At 37.8% G+C, this 24,124-nt stretch overlaps 1 protein-coding gene across 15 annotated transcripts in view; it reads left to right on the top strand.

Annotated features, from left to right (window-relative positions):
• Positions 1 to 24,124, top strand: part of SYNE1 (spectrin repeat containing nuclear envelope protein 1) — a 495,794-nt gene that overhangs the window by 127,704 nt on the left and 343,966 nt on the right. For 13 of the 15 annotated variants that reach the window (XM_055536003.1, XM_055535996.1, XM_055535994.1 and 10 more), the window contains 5 exons: positions 2,826 to 2,935; positions 6,512 to 6,562; positions 9,509 to 9,616; positions 12,820 to 12,957; positions 13,959 to 14,123. In XM_055536003.1, the coding sequence (XP_055391978.1) occupies positions 2,826 to 2,935; positions 6,512 to 6,562; positions 9,509 to 9,616; positions 12,820 to 12,957; positions 13,959 to 14,123 (572 nt within the window). Of the gene's footprint in view, positions 1 to 2,825; positions 2,936 to 5,001; positions 5,019 to 6,511; positions 6,563 to 9,508; positions 9,617 to 12,819; positions 12,958 to 13,958; positions 14,124 to 24,124 lie in introns of those variants that run through there. The other 2 variants (XM_055536008.1, XM_055535999.1) reach the window with 2 other exon arrangements.

The following is a 24,124-nucleotide window of genomic DNA, read 5'->3' as shown; positions in this document are numbered from 1 at the left end:
CGATCAGGAAACAACAGCTTATTTAAATGTTAATTAAAGATATAAAGAGTGGTTAAATAAGGATAGTTCCGTGAGAAAATTTAGTGGAGAAAAGAGGCTGAATAATTCAGCCAGAAGGTGAGAGAAAGAACGACATGGGGAGACCAAGCTTCGGTGAACAAGGCCCGCACTTTATTTTCCAAAGTAGTTTTTATACCTTAAGTTATGCATAGAGGATAATGGGGGAAGGGGTAGAGTCATGTAGTAAGCCAGGCTTTCTTCCTGCAAACTTATCATATGCAAAAGTTTAGGTGATTTGCATCATCTTCTGGCCCAGAGGCCTGTTAACATTTTAAGACCCTTTCTTCAGAAAACTTATTTTTCTCTAAAGGTGATTAGTCAGGCGCCACCCTCCAAAAGCATTAGATAAAGTTGCATTTCTACAGAGCAAAGGTGTGGTGGGCTATAACAAGAACAAGAATTAACTCAAGGGTCCAAGGTTATAAACATTAAAGCTACTACTTACACCAATTATATTAATCAATACACTGCCAGGGACACAGCAGGTAAGGGATATGGAAACTTAGCAGCAAATATTGGCCCAAGAAGTGAAAAACCCTTCACCAATACAATTTCTAATCAATCTTTTAACTGCTCAAAGGAATCTGTATTTAGACAGTCTCATCCCTCTCACAGTTGGGAGGCTCTGAGCAATCACATGTGGCCGGAAAAACCTATTCAGGCAGGCTAGAGGACTTCCAAAGGAGTTTGTAGGGTGAAACACTATCACACCCAGGAACTTTATTAACTGGAGCTGTAAGTTAACTCTTTTTTCAGAGAGAGGTAGTGGGGGACAGCCCCCCCGTAAAGTCAGAAGTGTAGGTGAGAGCACAAAGCAGAAAGTAGGCAGACTCTGGTTTTGGGGGTAGATGCTCGAGAATTTCCAGGGGGACTCCTGAGGCTCGATCCCGCCTTTGCGTATGCCGAGCCTCCTTCCTCATGACCTTTGCCATGGGCGGAGCTCCTGCTCCCGGCATTGCTGTGTCGTTGTGTCCAGCTCTTTACGACCCCATGAACTATAGCCCACCAGGCTCCTCTGTCCTTGGGACTTCCTGGGCATTCATACTGGAGTGGGTTGCCATTCCCTTCTCCAGGGGATCTTCCTGACCCAGGGATCGAACTGAGGCCTCCTGCATTGGCAGGCGGATTCTTGATTTCAGAATGAATATTTCTAGCTCTCAAAACACCGTCTGCCTTCTTGGCTTCCATGTGATGATGGCCAGCATGGAGATCCCTTGCCATTTTCGTGACCCTGTTTCCCCTTCTTGCCTGCTCCCCTACCCAATTTCACTAGGGTTGCCAAGGGCTTTCCACCTTGTTTCTGTACACACACACACACACACACACACACACGCACACACACACACATGTGCCAAGCCACTAGTATCCAGGACACACCTCAGTTCAAGGGGAAAGACCACAAACATCCTAACCCTCAGCTTCAGAGAATACATCAGAGCTGAACTTTTTCCTATAGTGGAATAGGAGAAGGATATAAATGGTTCTTTCAGATTCACTAGACCAGAGGATCTTAATATTTTCTTTGATGATCAGAAATTGAGTTTGCCCAAATGCAAGCCTAACCCAGATATAAAGTAATTATTTTCCTAATGAGAACTCCCCCCTCCCAAATTTTTAGCCAATTTGAATGTATAAACTTGTAGGAATATAGATTAAATAGACCAAATATCAATATCAATCAATAACGATTGTTTCATGATTTAGTCCCGTGTATACTAAAAGCAGGTACTGTAGTAAATCATGTATTAAATGTTGTTTTCTTTCCACTTTTACACTTAATGAAAGTTTTACTCTTCACATGCATTTTCCACATCAGTGATCTTATTATTTCTAAAATCCCCTTTGAATCATCTCATGAATTCCAGAATACATTATCTTTGTTTATTTTTAAGTCTTTTGAGTTGTACCACTTCTTAAATCCTACACTGATAATCCCTATAAATTATATTTCAAATCACAAGAAACAATACAAAATATTAGGGAAGTTTTATATTTTGATTTTCATGGTTTCTGTTTGTTCAGTTTTTTTGTTGTTGTTGTTGCTCTGTAAGTGTATATATCATATATGAAATCTCCAAATGTATCCAGTCTTACCCTGATTTTGAAATTATTAAATCTATATAAATATCCTTGCTTGATTTTTACTGATATTTTAGATGAACATCTATATGCTTAAAAATGACAGTGACAAATCTTTTCAGCTCTCAAATTAAGTACTTAAAGGTACTTAATTGTTCAATATACAGTGGCTTAGACAGAAGGCTTCACAATGGAGAAGCTGTGTAAGGACTTGGACATAAGGCATCTCCCTCTTTTCTGAAATAAATTAATGCGTGACCATGTATAGTATACAAACTATATAGTCATTTATCATTCAGTGCTGTGCCTGTAACTTGTTTTACTACCCATTTAGTCTGATTCTGTAATGTACATATTATTGGTATTTTAGTAACTAGACAAAATCTATGCATAATTATATATATATCTCATATTTCTGATGAGTGTTGAAATTATTTAAACGAAACACATGCTACTTTCCCAACAGCTCTTGGCTAAAATGTGTCAGCTTTCTGAGTCATAAAATTTCCACTGTATATTATCCAGACTAAACTGGTTTTCCCTCTCTCCATCTCTAAATAGTATTCTGTCTTTCTTCTGCATTTAGGACACTGTATTTTGGTATATTAGCTAGATTTCAAAGTTTATATTCTTAAAATCTTTTAAAATGTTTATTAATTTCTCATATTTGGGTTTGATTTTTTTAGATGTTGATGTGGATAAACCAGATGAGAAGTCTATTATGACCTATGTGGCCCAGTTTCTGAAGCAGTATCCTGACATCCACAGTACAGGCTCTGATGGGCAAGAGAATGATGTAAGAATTTGTTTTTCTGTGAGCATTGATAACACACTAGATTGATATCACCCACACTTGGGAGGAAATTAGAGGGAAAAATTTATCTGATGTGTTGGCTGAATCAGAGAAAGCATTATTAATAATAACTGCTGGATGTATAATACATATAATATGAATTGAAATCTATGAAAGATAAGAGTGTTGAAAAACTTTATTTTAGCAATTTGACCACTGAATTATTTTTGTATCATCATATTATCTATGCATCTACATCCTGAGTTTCCTTCTTCTGTTCAATCTGATAAAACCCAATTTTTACTTTTAGATTTATTATGTAAGTTGCTTGGAGAAGGGAATGGCAACCCACTCCAGTGTTCTTGCCTGGAGAGTTCCATGGGCAGAGGAGCCTGGTGGGCTACAGTCCATGGGATCGCAAAGAGTGGGACATGACTTAGTGACTAAACCACCACCACCATGTAAGTTGCTACTCATTGTAAACATATGGAAGTGAAGCAGACTTATGAAAGTTCTAATTATTCACTGTGCTTAAATTTTTCAGCCACTCAGTAGTTTGAATAACATATTTTTCATAGTACTCAAATGACATATATTTGTTGTCATAAATAAAGAAAAACAAAAATTGGGGGGAAAAGGAAAAGAAAATTATTTGTACTTAACCTTCTGTAGAGAATCTGTTCTTAAAAAAATTAATACTTTGGTGTGAGTTCCCTGTATATGTAGACGTATAATATATTTTAACAAAAATAGAATCATGGGGCTTTCCTGGTAGCTCAGTGATAAAGAATCTGCCAGCCAATGCAAGGGACACAGGTTCAATCCCTGGTCTGAGGAGATCCCACATGTGACTTCCGTATGTTTACAATGAGTAGCAGCTTACCTGGTGGTGGTAAGCCCATGCGCCACCCCTATCGACTCTGCGCTGTAGAGTCTGGGAAACCGAAACTACTGAGCCCTCATGCCACAACTACTGAAGCCGGGCTTCCCTAGAGCCTGTGCTCTGCAATAAGAGATGTCACCACGATGAGAAGCCCACACACATCGCCACTAGAGAGGAGTCCCTACTCTCCACAACTAAAGAAAAGCCCGCACGGCAGCGAAGACCCAGTACAGTCAAAAACAAGTAAATAAATAAAATTTTAGAACATAGAATCATAGTATACATATAATTTTATTTCCTCAGTGATACAACACCTTTCTCATACCATTCTCTCTAGAACTTCATAAAGGTGGATGGTAATTTATCCAATATTGATTGTTGAAAATTTCTGATTTTTTGCTATTATAAAAATACTTCCATAAGAACTGTTCTACAACTCTTTCTTAAAGAGGAATTCCTAGACTAAAGAGCATGCAGAGTTTTGGCAAATTCTCTCAGGAGGATGTCTCATTTTACGCTCTAGCCTGCACACCAGAATGCCTATATTCTGTCCTTATTAACAAGGGATGTTACATTCTCCTATTTTTTAAAAGTACTCTATTAGGTTTGGGGGTTTTTTTGTTTTTAGAGAGAGAGGTGGATTTACTACTGAATTTAAAACTATTTATTAGGCAAAATGACATCAGGGAAAGTAATAAATGAATTTTCAAGACACGTTAAAAACACTCTCATCTTTACCATTCAGGTCTCAACTAGGATTTACTGTTCAAGTCTTAGCTAGGGTTTTCAGAGAGGTTTCAGATTATAATGAACAGAAACAAGAAAAACAAACAAACGAAAAAATACACTTTCTTAGAAACAGATCTAAGGAAGGAAAAGATCAGAGGAACATAACCCAGAGTTTTCAAGTAGGAAAAGGTTTTGCAGTAATAGAAATCTTTGTAAAAGAATTAAATGAAACAACAGTAACTGGTATTTCCTAGGTAACTTGGGTGAAGTTAATCTGGTATTTGATAGAACTATGTTAGTTATTTTAAAAACTGTGGTTTCAAGAAACTGTTTTCTTTGTTCCTTGCCAAGCTTGGAAGGAACAAATATTGATAACCAGAGTAACTTATTCTACAACAGGCAAAATAATGTTCCTAAGAAGCACCACTGAACACGAAAGACTCTCCTTGCAAACTCCAGTGTGGACTGAGTCATGTGCGTGGTATTCATTTGGTGTTTTTTGGGTTTTGAGAATGTTTTTGGGTATGGATGGTGCTCTGTGAATAAGAAACTGTACGGAGGTCTATTAGAACTCCCTCACAGGGCACAGAGAAAATCAGTTTTCCATCTGATTGTCATATCTAAACTTCTTATATTGGCCAGTTGGATTTATTTCTGACCTGATGTCTAAGCTTGTACTGTTTTAATTTCTCTGACATTAATCATCTCTCCAGATCAGTAAACACGGTGGCTGGTAATGTCTGAGAAATAAAGGGAGATACTTATGTTAATGCTCATGAGCAAGGATTTAATGTAAAAATCCTCAGAGATTTGAAATACACTCCTGCTTTAAACTTGTTAATATACTTGACTAAAGAGCTTTATTGTTAAGCAATTAATCTCATTCTCTAGAAGAAAAATTCTGATTTTTCTTTTAAAAACTTCCATCTCTTTCCTAAAACAGAGATGCTTCAAGAGAGTTTCAAAAAATAATTTTGAGGAAAGCGTGTTATAAATGTTACCCTTTTTTAAATGACGGGTAATGTAGAGTATGAACATCTAAATATTAATATTTTAAATAGAAAATCATTATTTTTTATGATGTATGACTTATTTTTGTTTAATGCAACTTAGTGGCCCTCTCATTCCGTCTAATGAACCTTGAAGATTTTATAGACTATACACATTAGGGTTGATGTCATCCCCTTGAAGTCCGCATTACTTTTGTACTCAAGTTTTAGTAAATCATTTTTAAAATTCATTTTAAAAAATACTGGCATCAACATATCTATCAGGCTTTCATTTTCCCTTCTTTTTGATTCTTATATCCCCTTTATGAATGTATTTAAATTAGTTATTTTATAGATACTATTTTAAATCTGATTTTCTGATTGGAAATAGATAGTGCCATGTTTTTCTTACTTCAGTCAGTAAAATTGATAAAGAACTTTTTCCTTAAAAGTATTCCTTGGATAATTAGTGCTAAATTATTAATAAATGCAATAGACCCACTGGTTTATAGCTCTCATTTCTCAAACTTTCAATTATTTATTCACTCATTCCTTCCCCAATCTCAACAAATGTCAATGACTGTTTTCAGAACCACAGCTTAGTCTTAGTTGTGTAGGAATACACAGACATATATCATGACAGTATAGAGAAAAATGTGAATCCATATACCTTTTCTTTACATTGTTCTCCCTTCAAAATATTTACCATTTTAAGACATATGTATAATATATATATAGTCACATATGACTATTAAAAATTAAAGCAAAACCACCAAATGCCAGAATTCTACATTGCCTTATTGGATTTGAACAGTTTGATACTTTCAAAAGTTGTGAAAATGTCTTAAAATAACTATACCCTTCAAATTATTGCCTATTTATTTATAGACAGATGCCTTTTCATTTTTTGTGTTTCCTGTATAATTTTTGTCCATGATTTATGTTATTTTTCTATATGTTATCTTTTCATGTTGTTAGGAAATACTTCCAAGTTTCCCATCTTTTACAAATTCTATCCAAATTCTTAAGGTAAGATTTAAGTCATCTTGAATTAGTGACTTCTTTCAAACATTCTGCATTCTATATAGCTTGTTAGCCATCCCTTTGCATGTATTTGTCTTTTTATACACATTTATTTTAATACCTTAATTCTGTTATTTTCTTTTCCTTTCTAGTAGAAAAATAATATGTGCATTCTTAAATATTAGTTACAATCTAAGCTACTCCCATGGACTTTCCCACTAATCTCTAATTATAAGATGGCATTAATTTCTTTTTAATAATAATAGCACTAACAAAAGGAAAAATTAAAATAACTATTATTTATTTATGTGTGACATGGAAAATAAAAATTAAGTTAAAGCTTTATTTTTTTCATTTTAAAGTATTAATAGGAAATAATTAATTGAAAAAGGTAAGTGTTCAATTAGCTTGTAACCCTGAGTTTCATCACAACTCTTCTGCTCAATATTGAGTAACATGGTGTAGTAAAGTTCATGGAACACGGTGAGTGCTCAAAAAATATTTGTGGAATTCATGATTAAGAATTCTTTCCCATATCCAAGTTACTTCCATTTTTCTACCTAGGCCTGAAGTTAAAGATTTATCAACACAATAGACTTTGTGCCAACACTGGGATAAAAAAATTAGAAGTAAAAATTTTTATTTCATGCTTCATGAAGCATGATTTTAAGTATATATAAGTACACTACCAAACATATAATGCATGCATTTGAGTGAGTGAGTGAGAGAGAAAAGAAAAAGTAGTGAGAATGCTAACAGTTTGGTTATTTGGCGCTTAGATGGTCTCTAGGCAAATAGATTTCCATGTCTTTGAATGTGTGTGGAAGTTACCAATTGAAGAAAACCCACTAAACTAAATGAGTTTTGAAATCTAAATCTAAATATTTCATTTTCCTTTAAAAGGAGAATGCTAAGTGTATACAGAGCTGCATCCTTTTTAACGTTATTGCAATTTGCACTTCCACACCAGAAGAAAAAGTCCTTTGTTGAACATACTCTAGTAAAGTTATTTTAAGAACATATTTTTTTTCTCTCAGATGATTTTGTGAAATAATTTCAATTGGTGAAGAAAAGCTTATGATGAGCCTGTCTTTGGAGAGTCAAAGCCCCATGCTCACTTTGGTGAGCTCCACCAGTGGTCATATTGAGCTCAGGTTCCTTGAAGGTAGAACAAGAGCTTTGTGTTCCTCTGAGCTCAGAAAATATGTCATTAGTGCTGTTGTGGCCATGAAAGTCAACCAAGAACAGAACATGCGCCTTGATACCATTCCCTTGTTCATTCAGAAGAGCCATCATGGGAAGTGCGGAGACTTTGGGGTCCTCCTATTCCATTTTGTCCTCTAACTATGTTACCAATCAGTGATTTATTCCCCAGTTATCTATCAAGTGACACCAGGTGCCAGACTGCTATGTTAGTCTGGAGAAAAAAAGATACATATGTGGTTTGGAATGCTGGATGGAGGAGGGAGGTGAGACAATGAAATATAATGTATTTTGGGTGAATATTTGGGCTCAGGTTGTTGCAAGATCATAGAAAAATGTTCTCAACATGTGGTCCCTAAGCCAGTAGCATCAGGTTCACCTGGGAACTTGTAATAAATACACATTCTCAAGATACACTAAGCCAGAAAACCTGATGGTGTGCCCAGGCATCTCCTTCACAAGCTTTCCAGGTGATTCTAGTGTTCACTAAAGTTTGAGCACCACTGGCAAAAGAGAAACTCATAACTCAGACCTGTGGATCAGAAAAAAGCTTCTTAGAGAAGGGTGCACCTGAGCTGAGCTCTGAGGAAGTCATCACCCAGGGGAAATTGTTCCAGGCCCAAGAGGGTTGTCTTTGTAACGCCAGGAAGAGAAAGAGGACACAGACCACGATAGCACTCGTGGCAACCTCTGCTCTGGAGGTGTTGATGAAGAATCTCTGATTCTCCTCAAAACCATGTAAAGGGGGTGCCATGACCACCCAGATGATGGTACAACAGAAGAGAGGATTTTAAAAAATTGCATCTGAATTCACAGAGCTAATACACGTCAGGACCAGAGTTTGAAACCAGTTTCGCCTGCCTCCATAGCCAGCACTCTTTCTCCTCTGCCATTTCACCTGTCTGCGGACAGCCATTTCAACCTGTCATAGGGCTGTGATCATCAGATGAGATGTTGTAATGGAAAGTTAAGTGCCAAAAAGTCACATTAAATGTGTCTGTGATTATTCTGGCATTCTTACCTGATAAGAAGTCTTAATGACAGTTTAGGATATTTTCACTACATCAGTGCTAGAATAGCTCTTACTAATTGTGGAAACAAGAATGTAACTCTCCAGTTCTTTTTCATTTTTGAGATGTGAATGAATGAATTCATTCAGCAGATGATCTGGTACATATCGTATAGGTTTCATGTTGCCAGGGTTTGGGAATGCCATATTGAGCAAGATAAATGTGCTTTCTGCCCTCATGGGGCTTATGTTATATTATCGCATAATGTTTTTAAACATAATGTACACAAGTAATCCAATGTTACTCTGACTGTAGCTCCTTTAATTCAGTCAAAATTAATCTTATCTTGATCAGTCCTCTGGGTTACCAGTGAGTGGCCTTGGGTTAAGACGAAACCACAGGCCTATTTCCACTCCCATTCCAAGCCACTGCTTTTTCTGAGTATTTTTGTGCTTAGCACATTTCCTCGGGAGCATATTTTCTTAATTAAATTAATGTTTCTTGAGAAGAACAACAGAGGTAGATAATTTCAGTATTCAGTATGATAATTAAGATTTTTTATAGAATTAATTTTTGCTTCTTATTCTCCGGAAAAGGTGAGGGCAGGGAAGGAGAAAGTTTTTCAGAGACATTTGGAGCTTATTAAATATTCAGTGTATCCTAGGATCAGTCAGGCATTAATCAGCAATTAAGTAAATGCACAGTTACTAATAAAATTGTAATGTCTTGTGGTTTCTAGAGAGAAGACAGGCTAATTTTGAAGGAGATGAAAGTTTGGATAGAACAATTTGAAAGAGATTTGACAAGGGCACAGATGACAGACTCAAGTTTGCAGGATAAATATCAGGTAATGTATGGAAGAGATATTTCATTTTTCTTAAAAGCCTTTCATGAGTAAGAGCCACATATGTCATTTAATTTATGTTTAATCTTTCAAGTGATGTTAATGAGAAATATCTTTTAAAAATAATATGCATTATCTTGTTTACATATAATTTAATCATGTTTCTATGTAAATAGGTAGTTTTTAAAATTTAATGCATTTATATATTGTAATATGTTTGCCATTGTAACAATAATTAGCACCTCTATCATGTGACATTATTATCATTTATTTTTAGTGGGTGAGATGTTTAAGTTCCAGTCTCTTAGCAATTTTGATGATTGTAATGCAATACTATTGTCCATATTCCCTGTACTGTGCATTTGGAACTAGGACTTATATACCCTAAACTTTTCCAGTTTGTATACTTAAATATCCACCCTGTCCCCTCCACCCTCTATCCCCTGGTAACCATCCTTTTGCTCTCTGTTTTTAGGAGTTTGACTTTTTAGATTCCATATATAAATGATATTATACAATCTTTGTTTTTCTCTACCTTATCTTGCTTAGTACAGCATCTTGAAGTTTCACCCATGTTGTCACTTATGTCAGGCTGTCCGTTCTTCTCATGGCTGAATAATATGCCATTATATATATACACCGCATCTTCTTTGCCAATTCTTCCGTTAATGGGCACTTAATTGTTTCTATCAATTGACTGTGGTGACAATAAACATGAGAGTGCGTGCATATCTCTTTGATACTTTGTTTTCATTTGCTTCTGATATACACCCAGAGCTGGAGTTGGTAGTTTTAAATTGTATGTGTCATGTTATATAGAGTTCTGAGGCTCCATCACTTTCCCAGAACTCAGTCTTGTAGACGATCCAAAACACAAAAATCTGGCCATTGTTTTTATGTAACACATGACCTTACAGATGTTACCTCACAAGAAATTCCTCCAAAATGTGACTTCAGTGGCAAATTGACATTTTCTATAGGATAAGCTGAATTAAATAAAAATTGCAGCATGAAGAGTTGGCGTAGGTCCCTTAGTAAGATCGGTTTCTCCTGCTACCTGCCTCACTCAGCACCGCTGCATTCAGGTTGAGTCCAGTGTTGCTGCTGTTGCTGTTGCTCTTTCTCCCAGTTTCATCACACCGTCATTAATTAGATTTCAGCTTCCAATTTCCACTTCCAAAATCCTTTAACAAGTTTTTTTTTTTTCCATTGAATTGTGACTTACTCTGCGTAGCACTGACATTTTCTCCTGCTTAAAATATCATTGCATTTCGGTGGCAGAACTATGGTATATTCTAATCTACAATGTATTTTGACAATTTTTGCTACAAAAAAAAGGTGAATGATGTAAGAGATGTGAAACGGCAGATGATAAAAGATTTAGCTGTTGGAATTAGTGTGTGATTTTATATAATCATATCTATAAAGTGTGCCTGAATTTAGATGGATGGTTTCATCAATATTACATTTGATGGACTTGGAAATGCAATAAATACATTCTTATATATGTGTTCCTTTTGCTGAAGCTCATTATAATTTTTTTCCCCCAAAAGATAATTTTCTGGGAACATTAAAATGATTAAATCAGTAAATTGAGGCTATAAATGCAAGAACAGAATGAATGTCCTTATTTAGTCCATTAGTGAGCTTCAGTTTTAGCATAAATTATCAAAAAATAAATTCCAAGTTATAAAGTTACCATTGTACAGAAGTTAATTTATAAGAGGAAATCTAAGTATCAGAAAAGTACAAAACAGAAGCATTCCTTTCAGATCAGTCTCTTAAATAGGGTTAGACCACATAGGGAACGTTTTCTTTCATTTGTATGTTTATTATGTAATCAGAATCTAATGTTTGTACTTATCAATTAATAGTGCATTTTCCAGTTTTTCTGTATATAGAATTCTGTAGAATAAAATTTAAGGCTGATTGTATGTTTTGGTACTTTAAAATTGCATTAAGTTATAGTGAATGGTAGGTAAACTTTGTGGTAAAATATTTATTCACCATCTCCCCCCAGTGTTCTTCATGTGAATTTACATGTTTGTGTACTTAGTGACTTAGAAGTTCTTTCAAATGTGCTATCTGTTAGATTCTATGGGGGCTATTCTCATGTTCCTTAATATTTTTAATATTAAAGACATTAAATGCACATTCAGTGACATTTTTAATTCATATGTAGACTTTGAAACATATTTTAGAGTGGGTTAATGTAATGTACAGAGAAGGCGATGGCACCCCACTCCAGTACTCTTGCCTGGAAAATCCCATGAATGGAGGAGCCTGGTGGGCTGCAGTCCATGGGGTCGCGAAGAGTCGGACACGACTGAGCGACTTCACTTTCACTTTTCACTTTCACGCATTGGAGAAGGAAATGGCAACCCACTCCAGTGTTCTTGCCTGGAGAATCCCAGGGACGGGGGAGCCTGGTGGGCTGCCGTCTATGCGGTCACACAGAGCTGGACACGACTGAAGCGACTTAGCAGCAGCAGCAGTGTAATGTAAAATGTAGGGCTTTCATTAAAATCACTAACCTTTCTTAGGTTATATTAATATTAGACTTACAGTTAAGTCTACCTGTTACAAATTTATCTTAACCGTACTGTGACAAAAGAAAGATATAATATTTAGTATTTTAACATCATAAAATTAAAGCAAAAGGTTATTGCATAAAGTAAACCTCTTTATACAAATTTACTTAAATATAAATTAGGATACCATTAATTCTGGTTTTTTTTTTTTTTTTTGGATGTATACAATTTCTACTTGTAAACTGGCACTTTAAAGTAAAACAACAATTTTGATTATGAACATAGATTTATACTCTTGTTTATTACTTCATCATGAGCAGGGACTGGCTTGTAGATTATACCTAGGAATGAGAAATCCTAGCCTTGAGTGCTGTCTCTACTACTTGTGTTTGCCAAGTCACCTCTGGGCTTACTGTGGTAGTAATAACGGGCTTGTCTAAGTTGTAGCATGATGGGAAGCCAGAGACGATAATGTGCAGAAGGCACTTCGCAAGGGGCCAGGGTCATCATCAGGGCTAGATGAATGCTGGCTGTATCACGATTGTCATTATTATTATCAGCAACATTTATTGAACGTTATCCAAATATAAAGGATTGTTATTTAGGAAACATGGTTTCCTTTGCTTTTGCTTTTTTTGACTGACTGCCATGTTCTTGCTATTTTTCCTCTTTTAGTCATTTAAGCATTTCAGAGTTCAATATGAAATGAAGAGGAAACAGATTGAACACTTATTGCAACCATTACATAGAGATGGTAAATTGTCACTTGACCAAGCATTGGTAAAACAGGCCTGGGATAGAGTGTCCTCCAGGGTAAGTCCTCTGATAATTCATTTCATTAGGACTTAAATTAGTCGAGAATACCTTCTATCATCTCTTTCTTCACAACGATGTTATACCAGGTCCTCATGCCTCTGTCTGTGGTTGGAAGTTTTACCAGTGGGATGGTCTTTGTCCTCTCGTCAAGTTTTCCTTTAAGTTAGTGGAAGTGCCTGTTTAACAACTCTTTCCCTACTTTGCCTGCCTTATTGTAATATCACCATCGACAAGACAACCCACTGAAATCCTGAAAGACCACCTGGGTTACTTCTCCTTTTACACAATTTAATCCTGGGTTTTTAGAAGTAACTCCCCAAGAATGAGGCCTCAACTTCTCCAAATTCCATAACCAGATTTCATCAACAGCTAATTATCTTCCTGTATTCACATTTATTTTTATATTCTTTAATTTAAGTTTATCTTCTTATCTGGTCTTGAACTTGAAGGAACCTTGCTCTGTAGCTTTCATTTTAATATTTTGCAAACATTAAGTCTGAGATTTCAAAACCTCTGAAACTTCTATCCCTCATGGGAATATTTACCTCGTACTTATTCCATTTTCATTTTTATAATCCAACTTTTCCCATTAAGCTCTATTAAAGAATAAGTTAGATCCCAACCCATCCCCCCATCATTCCAATAAGCTGTGAAGCAGTTCCTGAGAATCAGATAAGTGGGAGAAATTATTAAATCATTAGAGAATTACATTATTGTAGAAAGAATCCTGAATTCTCATTTTCCTCCCGAGATGTCTAGATGACCCTGATTTTTCTGGACCTGTTCTCATTATGTGGGAGATTTTGAAGGAAAGTATCTGTGTTCTGAACTTTTCAAAACATTAGATTAGGACACAGATATTTTCTTACTTGATATTTATTAAATTAACCCAAAATTAATAACTTACAGCATTTTGTAGGCTTTAAAATCATTTGGGGGAATTTTAGGAATTGTTTTTTTTCTGTGTTAAGACACTGTCTTTCTACTTTGTATTTCAGCTCTTCGATTGGCATATACAACTTGATAAGTCTCTTCCTGCACCTCTGGGCACCATAGGGGCCTGGTTATACAGAGCAGAGGTGGCCCTAAGAGAGGAAATAACCATTCAGCAGGTTCACGAGGAAACAGCCAACACAATACAACGGAAACGTGAGCAACACAAGGTAAATACTCTGGCTGGAAAACCTTCCAGCGTAACGGTTCTAGTGTTACCAAATCAGGTTTGTTTGCCCATTACTCAGCGAGTCAAAGGCTGAGACACTAAGATTTGCAGCAGAGAAAGGGTTTATTCACAAGGCAGCCAATTGAGGAGATGAGAGAACAAATTTCAGTCCATCTCCCTGAAGGTGAGGGGTTCTGAGTATTTATGGGATAAAGCTGAACATGGGAAAGGTCACTGGAGATAAGAAACGGGTGAGGTGATCCTCGTTCTCTGCAGATGTAACTAAGCCACAGATGTCTTCATGGGCTCCGTGTTCCGAAAATGTGGCATCAGTGTGATCAGAGGGTGGAGTTTTGGGCCCTCTGACATCAAAAGGTCACCATGCGGACACTCACCCATGGTCAGATGGAGGGTCAGTGGACCTAACCAGTCTTAACCAGCTGGAGCTCAAACTGGACACAGCTGACTCCAAGTTCCTAAATTCAGCTTGGCCAACATCTTTTTGTTAAGGTTGTGTGATAGTTGGAGGACCTACAAATTTTATTAAAGCAAACCTGATCAGTGAAGGTACCTACCTTGCTGTTGATCAGTTGCTAAGTCGTGTCTGACTCTCTGTGACTCCACTGTCTGCAGCACGCCAGGCTCCCCTGTCCTTCACCATTTCCTGGAGCTTGCTCAAACTCATGTCCATTGAATCAATGATGCCATCCAATCATCTTATCCTCTGTCACCCCCTTCTCTTACCCTCAATCTTTCCCAGTATCAGGGTCTTTTCCAGTGAGTCAGCTCTTGGCATCAGGTGGTCAAGGTATTGGAGCTTCAGCAGGTTACAATTTATTATTTATTAACAGCTAACTGATAATACCCTTGTTTCACTAGTATAGTCTGGGACTTGCGCTGACTCAGGTCTCCCAGGCACCCATTCATTCTGGTTCGGAGCTGTCCCCATTTTCCTAGAAATTCTTTGATTTGCATTTCCCTCTTCTGTACTTGTTATGACAATCCCAGTAGATTCATTTCCCGAGTTGTTCTCCAATAGCTCTGTGTTATTTTTTCATCTGCATTTACTTTTGTTATTTCTCGTGCTGTATTGTTGTCTTTGAAAATATAAGGCCATAGACAGTGTGTATTTACATAATAGTGTAATTGGCCATTGGCTCCAGACCTCTTTTCCTCCCCCATTCTCACAGGAAGGCAAACCAGGTCACCAAGTTCTTACGTCCTGGTGCTTAAGAAGTAAGGAGAGGGAGAGGGTGGGATGATTTGGGAGAATGGCATTGAAACATGTATAATATCATATATGAAATGAGTCGCCAGTCCAGGTTTGATGCACGATACTGGATGCTTGGGGCTGGTGCACTGGGACGACCCAGAGGAATGGTATGGGGAGGGAGGAGGGAGAACAGGATACACGTGTTCAGGTTGGGGAACACGTGTATACCTGTGGTGGATTCATGTTGATATATGGCAAAACCAATACAATTGTAAAGTTAAAAAATAAAATTAAATTAAATTTAAAAAAAAGTGAGGATCAGGGTGGGGGGAGGGGTTACTAGTGGCCTTAGAAAGTGGTGGGATTAGGCCTTGATCTCTCAGCCATTTGCGACTTTATTTTCTCATTGCATGTTTTGTGCTTTGTGTAAGTTCTAATACTCTTCCTGTGTGTCTTGTGATAGTACAGTCCTAACTTAAAATGCTGTGTTTTTCACTAACATCTCGTTAATGCAACCCTGCATTTTGTGCAGTTGAATTTGTGTATCTCATTTACTGAGTCATGGTGGGGGTTAACTGTATATGTGGAAGATAAACCAACAACCAGGTCTCACTTTGTTCTTCTCTCCTGGTTAAACAAGAAAAAGTGAAAGTGTTAGTTTCTCAGTCATGTCCAACTCTTTGCAACCCCATAGACTGTAGCCCATCAGGCTCCTCTGTCCATGGAATTCTCTGGGCAAGAATATTGGAGTGGGTTGTCATTCCCTTCTCCAGGGGATTTCCTGAGCCAGGGATTGAACCCAGGTTTCCTGAATTGAAGGCAGACTCTTTACCATCTGATCCACCAAGTGACTTTTTGGTTAAAGCCAGCTCTCAGCCCAGCTCCTGCCTACGTTCATGCAGTTGACTGTGGTTGGAGATAAACACACCCCCAGGCATGCTGACTAACCCAAGTGGGCCTTTAATGCTCCCCGGCACTCTAAAGGCATTTTTGGACTCTCTTCCCTCTGCATTTCTGGGACAACTATTTTATACCTTTTCTCCTCAAACCTTCCACACCTCCTCCTTCATCCTTACTCTTAGCTGATGACACCGCTTCCTATTTCTCTGAGAAAATAGAAGCAGTCAAAAAAGAATTTCCGCAAGCTCCCACGACCACATCAACCCACCTACACGCATCTGTGACCGAATACTCCGTCTCCTCTCCTGTTACTATGGACGAACCATCTGTGCTCCGAGCTAAGGCCAGCCCCTCCACATGTACAGTGGATCCCATCCTCCCAGCTCTGTTCCAGAAGATAATTCCTGTAGTACTTTGCTTCTTTATTTTTTCTCTCTCTTTCTCTGCTGGATTTTTCCCACCCACATGAAATATAGTGTCATTATTCTTAATACCCTCTTTCTTAACCATACCCCTCCTTTCAGCTATTGTCCATTTTTTAAAAAAAATTTTATTGGGGTATAGTTGCTTTACAATGTCGTGTTAGTTTCTGTACAGCAAAGTGAACCTGCTATACATATGCATGTATCCCCTCTTCTTTAGATTTCCTTCCCACTCGGGTCATCACAGACCAATGGATACAGTTCCCTGTGCTATACAGTAGTTTCTCATTAGTTATCAATCTTATACAGAGGCTCAATAGTGTATATATGTCAATCACAATCTCCCAATTCATCCCATTCCTTCCCTTCCCCCTTGGTATCTATATGTTTGCTCTTTACATCTGTATCTCTATTTTCTGCTTTGTAGATAAGATCATCTATACCAATTTTTTCAGATTCTACATATATGCATGAATATACAGTATTTGTTTTTCTCTTTTTGGCTTTCTTCACTCTGTATGACAGTCTTTAGGTCCCTCTACATCTCTACAAATTACCCAGTTTTGTTCCTTTTCACAGCAGAGGCAGAGAGTAATATCCCATCGTGTATACGCACTACATCTTTATCGATTCCTCTGTTGATGGACATTCAGGTTGCTCCCATATCCTGGATAATGTATATAGTGAGCTACTGTCCATTGTTTTCTTTCTTTTACAAAAGTGAAGTCCTTTGAAAGTACTATCTGAAATCTCATCCTTTCTAGAACCCATTCCAATCGTGTTTTCCCTTGCCCGTCTAGCCATGGCAGGTTCATGAGGGTGCTTTTTGCTCCTCGCTCAGTGGTCAGTTTTCAGTCCTCATTTTACCTTTATTGGAAGCATTTTAGACTCTGAACTACTTTATCCATTTGGTTTCTTAATTTTTTTTTTCTGTTCTTTCCAGTGTTTTCCGTTAGCCCACATTTGGTCCAAAATGTCCATGAGTGTATTTGGTTCATAGAACAAATAGTTTAGGACAGGGCCAAATATCAAGGACCTTTTGATGTGGACCAAATGTCTCTATGGACATTTTGGATAGGACCAGATATGACCAATTATCAAGGACCTTTTGGCATAAACCAGATATTTTATGGTAATTTTGAACAGGACCATATGGTCCTAAAATGGTCTTTCCTTCTCTTTCAACAAATACTTATTGAACTCTTTCTATGTGTAAAGTAGTGTTCTAGGCATTTGTGATATACCCATAAGTAAAACAGACAAAACTTCTACCCTAATATAACTTGCCTTTTCATAGGAGGAGGCAATTAAGAAATAATAAATATGATAAATAAAGGCATTTTATATTAGAATAGAAGATAGAAGGACAAGGAAGGTAAGGTGGTGTTGCAATTTTAAGCAGGGGAGTCAGTGAAACCACACTGAAAAGAGAACTTCAAACATGCAAGTGTGTTCCTACTCAAAGGCCTTTGCCCTTGCCAACATTTCTGGAATGTTCTTGTCTCTTTGCCTGATATTTTCCAGGCATTCTTCCTCATCTCCTTGGGCCTTTACTGAAAGGTCACCTTTTAGTCAATCCTCTCTTGGCCACCTCTTTGAAAGGACAACATCCTTTTCCTGTTCCCTATTCAGTTTTTCTCTTTAGCATTATCTTCATCTCAAATGCTAATTTAATTATCTTATTTATTGCTTGATCTCCTACAGTGTAATCTCAACTCTGTAAGAGCAATGATTATTGTTTGTTTTTTACTCTTGTTAAAAAAAAAAAAGCCTCTAAAAATGGTTTTATAAATATTCAGGCTTTCAAAATTGTGATTGGGTCAATAATGCTAATCATACTTTCTGAGAATTTGTTCCTTTGACTAAGTTTTCAAAATTATTGACACAAAATTATTCAAAATATTCTTGTGCCTGTAGTTAAGCCTCCATTTTCCCCCAGTTTTGTTTCCATGCACTTTGTCACATTCCTTAAATGCACTTTCAGCATCCTTAATTTTCTCTGATATATCCTAATGATCTTTTCCCATCTACTTTCTTACCAGAGAAATGACAGAATCCCTCTTTTAGCAGCATCATTCTGGTGCTGTGTGAGCATATGGCTTAGACTGGTCAAAGAGGGGAGAAGTGAGAGAAACAATTTCAATGATCCAGGTAGAGTGGCTTGAACAAAGGTCACAGCTATAGAGATGGTAAGAAATAGATTCTGAATATATTTCAAGGGCAGAACAAAGAGAATGTTTAGCATTAGATATGGATTATGAAGGAAGGGGAGTCATAAATGACACTATGATTTTTCAACCAAGCAGTTGGAAAAATGGAGTTTCCATCAGTTGAGATGGAAAGGCAATGAAGCAGGTTTGGGAGGAAAGATGGAGTTCAGTCTGGGGGAAGGTAAGTGTGAGACTGTTTCACGCCCCAGCAAATATGCGGAGTGGGTAGCGGGAGATGAGACAGGAGGGGGCCAGATGTTCAGAGTCCTTGGTATATAAAGGGAAGTTAAAAGCTTGGAGACTTAAATAAGTATAGACAGAAAATTAGTCAAGAGCTGAGCCCTGAGGGAATCCAGTAGTAAGTAAGCTTCAGTGCTTATAGTTACTGTTGTTCAGTCACAAAGTCATGTCCGACTCTCTGTGACCACATAACTGCAGCACGGCAGGCTTCCCTGTCCTTCACTATCTCCCAGAGTTTGCTCAAACTCGTGTCCATTGAGTCAGTGATGCCATCCAACCATCTTATCCTCTGTTGCCCCTATCTCCTCTTGCCTTCTATCTTTCCTAGCATCAGGGTCTTTTCCAGTAAATCAACTCTTCACATAAGGTGGCCAAAGTATCAGAGCTTCACTTTCAGCATCAGTCCTTCCAATGAATATTCAGCGTTGATATCCTTTAAGATTGACTAGTTTGATCTCCTTGCAATCCAAGAGACTCTCAAGATTATTATCCAGCAACACAGATGGAAAGCATCAGTTCTTTGTTTCTCGGCCTTCTTGATGTTTCAGGTCTCACATCCACACATGAGTACTGAAAAAACCATAGATTTGACTATATTGACCTTTGTCAGTAAAGTGATATCTCTGCTTTTTAATACACTGTTTAGGTTTGTCATAGCTTTTCTTCCAACGAGCAAACATCTTTTAATTTCATGGTTGCAGTCACCATCTGCAGTGATATTGGAGCCCAAGAAAAGAAAACCTGTCAGTTTCCACTTTTCCCCATCTATTTGCTATGAAGTGATTGGAACTTAACAGTATCTAGATTAGCAGTATAAAGAAGCATAGTGGGATGCTCTTCTGTGGGAATGATCTCTGTTCATTTCCAAGGCAAACCATTCAATATCACAGTAATCCAAGTCTATGCCCTGACCGATAATGCTGAAGATGCTGAAGTTGAATGGTTCTGTGAAGACCTACAAGACCTTCTAGAACTAACACCCAAAAAGATGTCCCTTTCATTATAGAGGACTGGAATGCAAAAGTAGGAAGTCAAGAAATACCTGGAGTAATGGGCAAATTTGGCCTTGGAGTACAGTATGAAGCAGGACAAAGGCTAACAGAGTTTTGCCAAGAGATTACACTGGTCATAGCAAATACCCTCTTCCAACAACATAAGAGAAGACTCTACACATGGACATCACCAGATGGTCAACACCATAATCAGATTGATTATATTCTTTGCAGCCAAAGATGGAAAAACTCTATACAGTCAGCAAAAACAAGACCAGGAGCTGACTGTGGCTCAGATCATGAACCCCTTATTGCCAAATTCAGACTTAAATTGAAGAAAGTGGGGAAAACCACTAGATCATTCAGGTATGACCTAAATCAAATCCATTATGACTATACAGTGGAAGTGACAAATAGATTCAAAGGATTAGATCTGATAGACAAGAGTGCCTGAAGATCTATGGATGAAGGTTCATGACATTGTACAGGAGGCAGTGATCAAGACCATCCCCATGAAACAGAAATGCAAAAAGGCAAAATGGCTGTCTGAGGAGGCCTTACAAACAGCTATGAAAGAATAAAAGTGAAAGACAAAAGAGAAAAGGGAAGATACACCCATTTAAATGCAGAGTTCCAAAGACTAGCAAGGAGAGATAAGAAAGCCTTCCTCAGCGATCAATGCAAAGAAATAGAGGAAAGCAATAGAATGGGAAAGACTAGAGATCTCTTCAAGAAAATTAGAGATACCAAGGGAACATTTCATGCAAAGATGGGCACAATAAAGGACAGAAATGGTATAGACCTAACAGAAGCAGAAAATATCAAGAAGAGGTGGCAAGAATACACATACAAAAAAGATCTTCATGACACAGATAATCACGATGGTATGATCACTGACCTAGAGCCAGACATCCTGGAATGCAAAGTCAAGTGGGCCTTAGGAAGCATCACTACGAACAAAGTTAGTGGAGGTGATGGAATTCTAGTTGAGCTATTTCCAATCCTAAAAGATGATGCTGAAAGTTCTGCACTCAATATGTCAGCAAATTTGGAAAACTCAGCAGTTGGCCACAGGCCTGGAAAAGGTCAGTTTTCATTCCAATCCCAAAGAAAGGCAATGCCAAAGAATGCTCAAACTACCCCACAATTGCACTCATCTCACACAGTAGCTAAGTCATGCTCAAAATTCTCCAAGCCAGGCTTCAACAGTACATGAACCGTGAACTTCCAGATGTTCAAGCTGGATTTATAAAAGGCAGAGGAACCAGAGATCAAATAGCCAACATCCGCTGGATCATAGAAAAAGCGAAAGAGTTCCAGAAAAACATCTACTTCTGCTTACTGACTATGCCAAATCTTTTGACTGTGTGGATCACAACAAACTGGAAAATTCTGAAAGAGATGGGAATAACAGATCACCTGACCTGCCTCCTGAGAAATCTGTATGTAGATCAGGAAGTAACAGTTAGAACTGGACATGGAACAACAGACTGGTTCCAAATCAGGAAAGGAGTACGTCAAGGCTGTATATTGTCACCCTGCTTATTTAACTTATATGCAGAGTACATCATAAGAAACTCTGGGCTGGATGAAGCACAAGCTGGAATGAAGATTGCTGGGAAAAATACCAATAACCTCAGATATGCAGATGACACCACCCTTATGGCAGAAAGCAAAGAAGAACTAAAGAGCCTCTTGTTGAAAGTGAAAGAGGAGAGTGAAAAAGCTGGCTTAAAGCTCAACATTCAGAAAAAAAAGATCATGGCATCTGGTCTCATCACTTCATGGCAAATAGCTGGGGGAACAGTGGAAACAGTGACAGACTTTATTTTTTGGGCTCCAAAATCACTGCAGATGGTGACTACAGCCATGAAATTAAAAGACACTTACTCCTTGGAAGAAAAACTATGACCAACCTAGACAGCTTATTAAAAAGCAGAGACATTACTTTGCCAACAAATGTCTATCTGGTCAAAGCTATGGTTTTTCCAGTGGTCATGTATGGATGTGAGAGTTGAACTATAAAAAGAGCTGAGTGCTGAAGAATTGATGCTTTTGACTGTGGTGTTGGAGACTCTTGAGAGTCCCTTGGACTGCAAGGAGATTCAACCAGTCCATCCTAAAGGAGGTCAGTCCTGGGCATTCATTGGAAGGACTGATGTTGAAGCTGAAACTCCAGTACTTTGGCCACCTGATGGGAAGAACTGACTCATTTGAAAAGACCCTGACGCTTACTCCTTGGAAGAAAAGTTATGACCAACCCAGATAGCATATTGAAAAGCAGAGACATTACTTTGCCAATAAAGGTCCATTTAGTCAAGGCTATGGTTTTTCCAGTGTGGTCATGTATAGATGCGAGAGTCGGACTATGAAGAAAGCTGAGCGCCGAAGAATTGATGCTTTTGAACTGTGGTGTTGGAGAAGACTCTTGAGAGTCCCTTGGACTGCAAGGAGACCCAACCAGTCCATTCTAAAAGAGATCAGCCCTGGGTGTTCTTTGGAAGGAACGACGCTAAAGCTGAAACTCCAGTACTTTGGCCACCTCATGCAGAGTTGACTCATTGGAAAAGACTCTGATGCTGGGAGGGATTGGGGGCAAGAGGAAAAGGGGACGACAGAGGATGAGATGGCTGGATGGCATCACTGACTCTATGAGCATGAGTTTGAGTGAACTCCAGGAGATGGTGATGGACAGGGAGGCCTGGTGTGCTGCTATTCATGGGGTCACAAAGAGTCGGACACGACTGAGCGACTGAACTGAACTGAACTGATTCTGGGAAAGGTTGAAGGCTGGAGGAGAAGGGGAATAACAGAGGATGATATGGTTGGATGGCATCACTGACTCAATGGACATGAGTTTGAGTAAACTCTGGGAATTGTTGATGGACAGGGAGGCCAGGCGTGCTGCAGTCCACGGGGTCACAAAGAGTCAGACACGACTGAGCAACTGAACTGAACTGAACTGCATGGGATGATCAAATTTTCAATAGATTTATGGGAAGTCTAGTTTTATTCAATAGATACTTGTTAGGATATACAATTAATTCTCAAACAAAATTCTAGGATATACAATTAATTTTAGAGCAAAATTGTTGGCTCTGCTTTTTAATATGCTGTCTAGGTTTGTCATCGCTTTTCTTCCAAGTAGGAAGCATCTTTTAATTTCATGGCTACAGTCACCATCCACAGTGATTTTGGAGCCCAAGAAAACAATAATTAATTAAGCAGTTAATAACTTGTAAAGACTTCTGTTCTGGAGTCTATTTGTCTGATATTGATGCACACATATGAGACTTCTTTTATTAGAATTTTCCTGGCTTGTTGTTTTCTATTGTATTAATTTCAACCTATCCTTGTTCTTAATGTTCAGGAATATCTCTTTTAAAAAGCAGATAGTTCTATTCTGTTTGTCTAATCTGACAATCTCTCACTTTCCATAAGGAAATATATATTCCATTCACATTTATTTATAATTACTGATATATCTGAATTTGTTTCTACCATTTATTTCTATTTGCCCTACTTTTTCTTTCTTTCTTTTTCCCCTGCATTCTTCCTGTTTATAAGTTGATTGAAGGAATTTTTTAAAAATTTTTTAAGGGGAGGAAAATTGCTTTAAAATGTTTGATTGAGGGGTTTTGTTGTCATTGTTGATTTGCTTCCCTATTTTTCTTATTCCATGTTTTCCCTCAAACTGTCTTCAAGTTATAAACTGTAGTTGTGTAATGTGATTGTCCTTGAAATTATACCATAGATACTTAATGAAATTGAAAATCAATGTCTTGACCTCCTTTTAATCCATATAAGGAATTAAGAACACTTTAACCGGGTCCTACTCTTCTAACTTGCAAACTGTTATTGTCAAGTATTAAATTACTTACATTTTTCTACCACTGTGAATGTATTGTTTCTGCTGGTTCTCACTCATGGTAGCGTGTCTCCTGTGTTTGGCGATATTTGCATTCTTCATTTTGTGTTTGCATTTGCTATCAACCAGGGACACATCAGCTCTCTTGGAGGGTTCT

The sequence above is a fragment of the Bubalus kerabau genome, chromosome 9 (assembly GCF_029407905.1).
Source record: "Bubalus kerabau isolate K-KA32 ecotype Philippines breed swamp buffalo chromosome 9, PCC_UOA_SB_1v2, whole genome shotgun sequence".
NCBI lineage: Eukaryota > Metazoa > Chordata > Mammalia > Artiodactyla > Bovidae > Bubalus > Bubalus kerabau.
This window is presented reverse-complemented; position numbering and strand designations above follow the sequence as displayed.